Source organism: Cynoglossus semilaevis, unplaced genomic scaffold, assembly GCF_000523025.1.
Source record: "Cynoglossus semilaevis isolate Cse_v1.0 unplaced genomic scaffold, Cse_v1.0 scaffold1092, whole genome shotgun sequence".
NCBI classification, from domain to species: Eukaryota; Metazoa; Chordata; class Actinopteri; order Pleuronectiformes; family Cynoglossidae; genus Cynoglossus; species Cynoglossus semilaevis.
The window spans coordinates 300,835-303,597 of NW_007585120.1; the positions used below are offsets into that span (position 1 = coordinate 300,835).

Consider the following 2,763-nt stretch of genomic DNA (forward strand, 5'->3'; position numbering starts at 1 on the left):
TTCAGCAGGCATGTTCCTCCTCTCCTGCTTCTCTAATTTATCCGCTCGTTCAGCCGGAGAGCCTTATTTTAGCCTTGGCATTTGAATAGAGGATTGTTTCAAAGCAACTGCCCACTTCCTGACCTCAGCAGAATAAAAGGGACGTTGGTACACTTTAAGCCGTCAGGCTTATTGAGAGTCCCAGTCCAGTACAGAGAAGACGGAGACGCTCTGAAAATAGTTGTTTCCTGAGGACGAAAACACATGTATGCTTAATCTTAAACCTTACCCTAAAACATCGCTAATTCTAATCCTCCAACTCCAAACTAAATAATAAATCTTAACATACTCTCTCTATGAAAAACAACCCCTAAAGGACAGAGAGTCCCCACAACAAAGAATTTTATCTACAAAATGTCCCCATAAGCCATAGCTATACCTAGACTACACACACAAACATGCACAATCTAAACTCATTGGTTGACTTTGCCAACAGAGCACTTGTCAGCAATAAATAAAAATGTAGGGACAAGAACAAGGATTGTATATTTTTTGTAGGTTTTAATTTGTTCTAATTGTGTCTTTTTTCAACATATTTGTTCCCTGGAAACTTAATTCCAAATTGAATTACAGTTTCTTTTGAATGTCTCTTCCTTTAAAAAATATTTTATTAGAAAAACGCCGTAATGATTATTTTCCCTTTTTTGATAAACATTGGCCTTGTTGTATTCATGTATTTCCACTGCACTGTATGCTTAGGTCTACTATTATATTTTAAATATTAGACAGTGATGGGCTGGTGGCACTACCAGGCCAATGTACAGAAGTTTATCTTTCCCATGATATGGATTGGGGTTGATTAATGAATGATTAAGAAATAAACTGATTAATGAATGTTACATAAAGACAGTCTCTTAACTGTCTTTATGTAACATGATATACACAGTTTCAGTTTCAGTGAAGTAAGGATGTAGCTTCACAAATAGCTTCACTTTGGGTTAAAAGAAAGAAATACCGTAAAACAAAGGGTTTGACAGATGTTTTCCATGTTGAATGTATCAAATGTCTGTGTCTGGATAAAAAGGCGCTGTTCAAATCGACAAAGTACTGACATTACAGGCAGTTAAGCAGCTTTAATCCAGTCACTGTAGCCGATCTTAAAAAGAAACATCCAAACAGTCCATTACAGTTTTGGTAACTGAGATCAAATCGATGCCTGGTATCAACCAGCCACCCTGTGCAGTCCTCTGAGGCTTGACATGGGTAAAGTAGCAGCTCTAACACTGAATCTGAGACAAACAGGTCAGAATCAAGAATCATGATAAAGACAAACCCAGTAAATTACCCACAGCTTGGTTTGGGTCTCAATGGACAGAGCCCAGTATGGGGAGGGAGCCAGGATATACACCCCCCTAGTGTAGACAAAAATCATTCTGTTGTACATTTAGTGTAGCATTGGTATGGTCAGGAAGACAAGCATTATGTCTGTTGCTAACGTGCTCAGATTCACTTCTGTTGAAACGGCTTATGATGCCATGTGTCTGCACCATAAGGTTCCATGCAGTTGATGTTAATGCCAAACTGACCATGTAGTGTTGGACTGAAAGAGGAAGTAGTTGATATGTATACACTAGTAATTATTTCCTACATATACAAATAGGTTAAAATAAAATAGTTAAAAAATATTGAGAGATCTTGATACAGACCTTGAACAGAGCGTAGAGTGAGTGTCACCTAATGAAAAGCTGAGGCTAACTCTGGGAGCGGACCATTATGAGATGATGTAAAGAGAGGCATACAAACAACCATTGTTTACAACTGTCGTTTAATGAACAGACACAATGGTGATGGTTACATGTCTGAGAAGCAGGTCATTTGATGTACGAAGGGAGCAATCTTAGAGCAGCACTGAGCAGAGCAAACTAATACAACCGTAAAGTAGATCAAACATGTTTATTGTATGAAAGGGACATAAAGTTCCATGGCTCAAGTCCACTGCCAAACTTTGACCTAGGTTTTACGCTTTATATAGGTTTTTTTTTATCCATGTGTCAATAGCACTATACTATTGCAAGAAGGGAAAACATATACATTGCAGTATTTTTAGTGTATTACAACACTGAACTGTAATTTTCTGTGTACTGTGTGTATATGTAGTGCTTGACAACTTACCCGAATGAAGATCAGTGCACTGGAGTCTCCAACTTTGTATTTCCCCTCTGACACCTTGACCATAGGAAACTGAGCTGGACAGGAACAGTGACCCAGAATCTCCCGTACCTGTAGAGAACACGATACAACATTTTATCAGTCAAAGTACAAAACACCACATATTTACATGTTTAAACAATGTTAAGGCTCTAAACTGGCCCTAATCTTAGCCTAAAATTGACCTGAAGTGTTTATTTTCTCATTATAACTCTAACATTAATCTTTACTCATCACTTTAAGAATAGTGCGCACACACAACAAATGTACCAGCTGCCATGTCATTGGTCTTCATGACTTTTATATCCTAGAGCGCCTCCTGTATTTAGGAAGGTTGTCACCGCCCCCCAACTAAACACATTTACAGATACTGTTTTTAAAATGTCACTGAACTTCCACGTTCAATGAATTAAAGTAAGATTTTCTTTCCATTCCCATTAAGGGAAATACAACCACAAATCTGTGCAATGTGACCACCATAGCAAAAATAAATAAAAAAATTTAATTAAAATTAATTTGTCTTGCTAGGTCCCCAATGTAACAACTCTTAGCTCCCCCAACAGTACCCTGCCCCAC

At 37.9% G+C, this 2,763-nt stretch overlaps 1 protein-coding gene across 1 annotated transcript in view; it reads right to left on the reverse strand.

Annotated features, from left to right (window-relative positions):
- The window catches only part of LOC103398663 (uncharacterized), a 16,211-nt gene extending 13,551 nt beyond the window's left edge, over positions 1-2,660 (reverse strand). Inside the window, exon 1 of the mRNA XM_008337344.3 lies at positions 2,152-2,660. Coding sequence (XP_008335566.2) covers positions 2,152-2,214 — 63 coding nt within the window. The 5' untranslated portion in view covers positions 2,215-2,660. The remainder of the gene's footprint in view (positions 1-2,151) is intronic.
- Between the last annotated feature and the right edge of the window lie 103 nt (positions 2,661-2,763).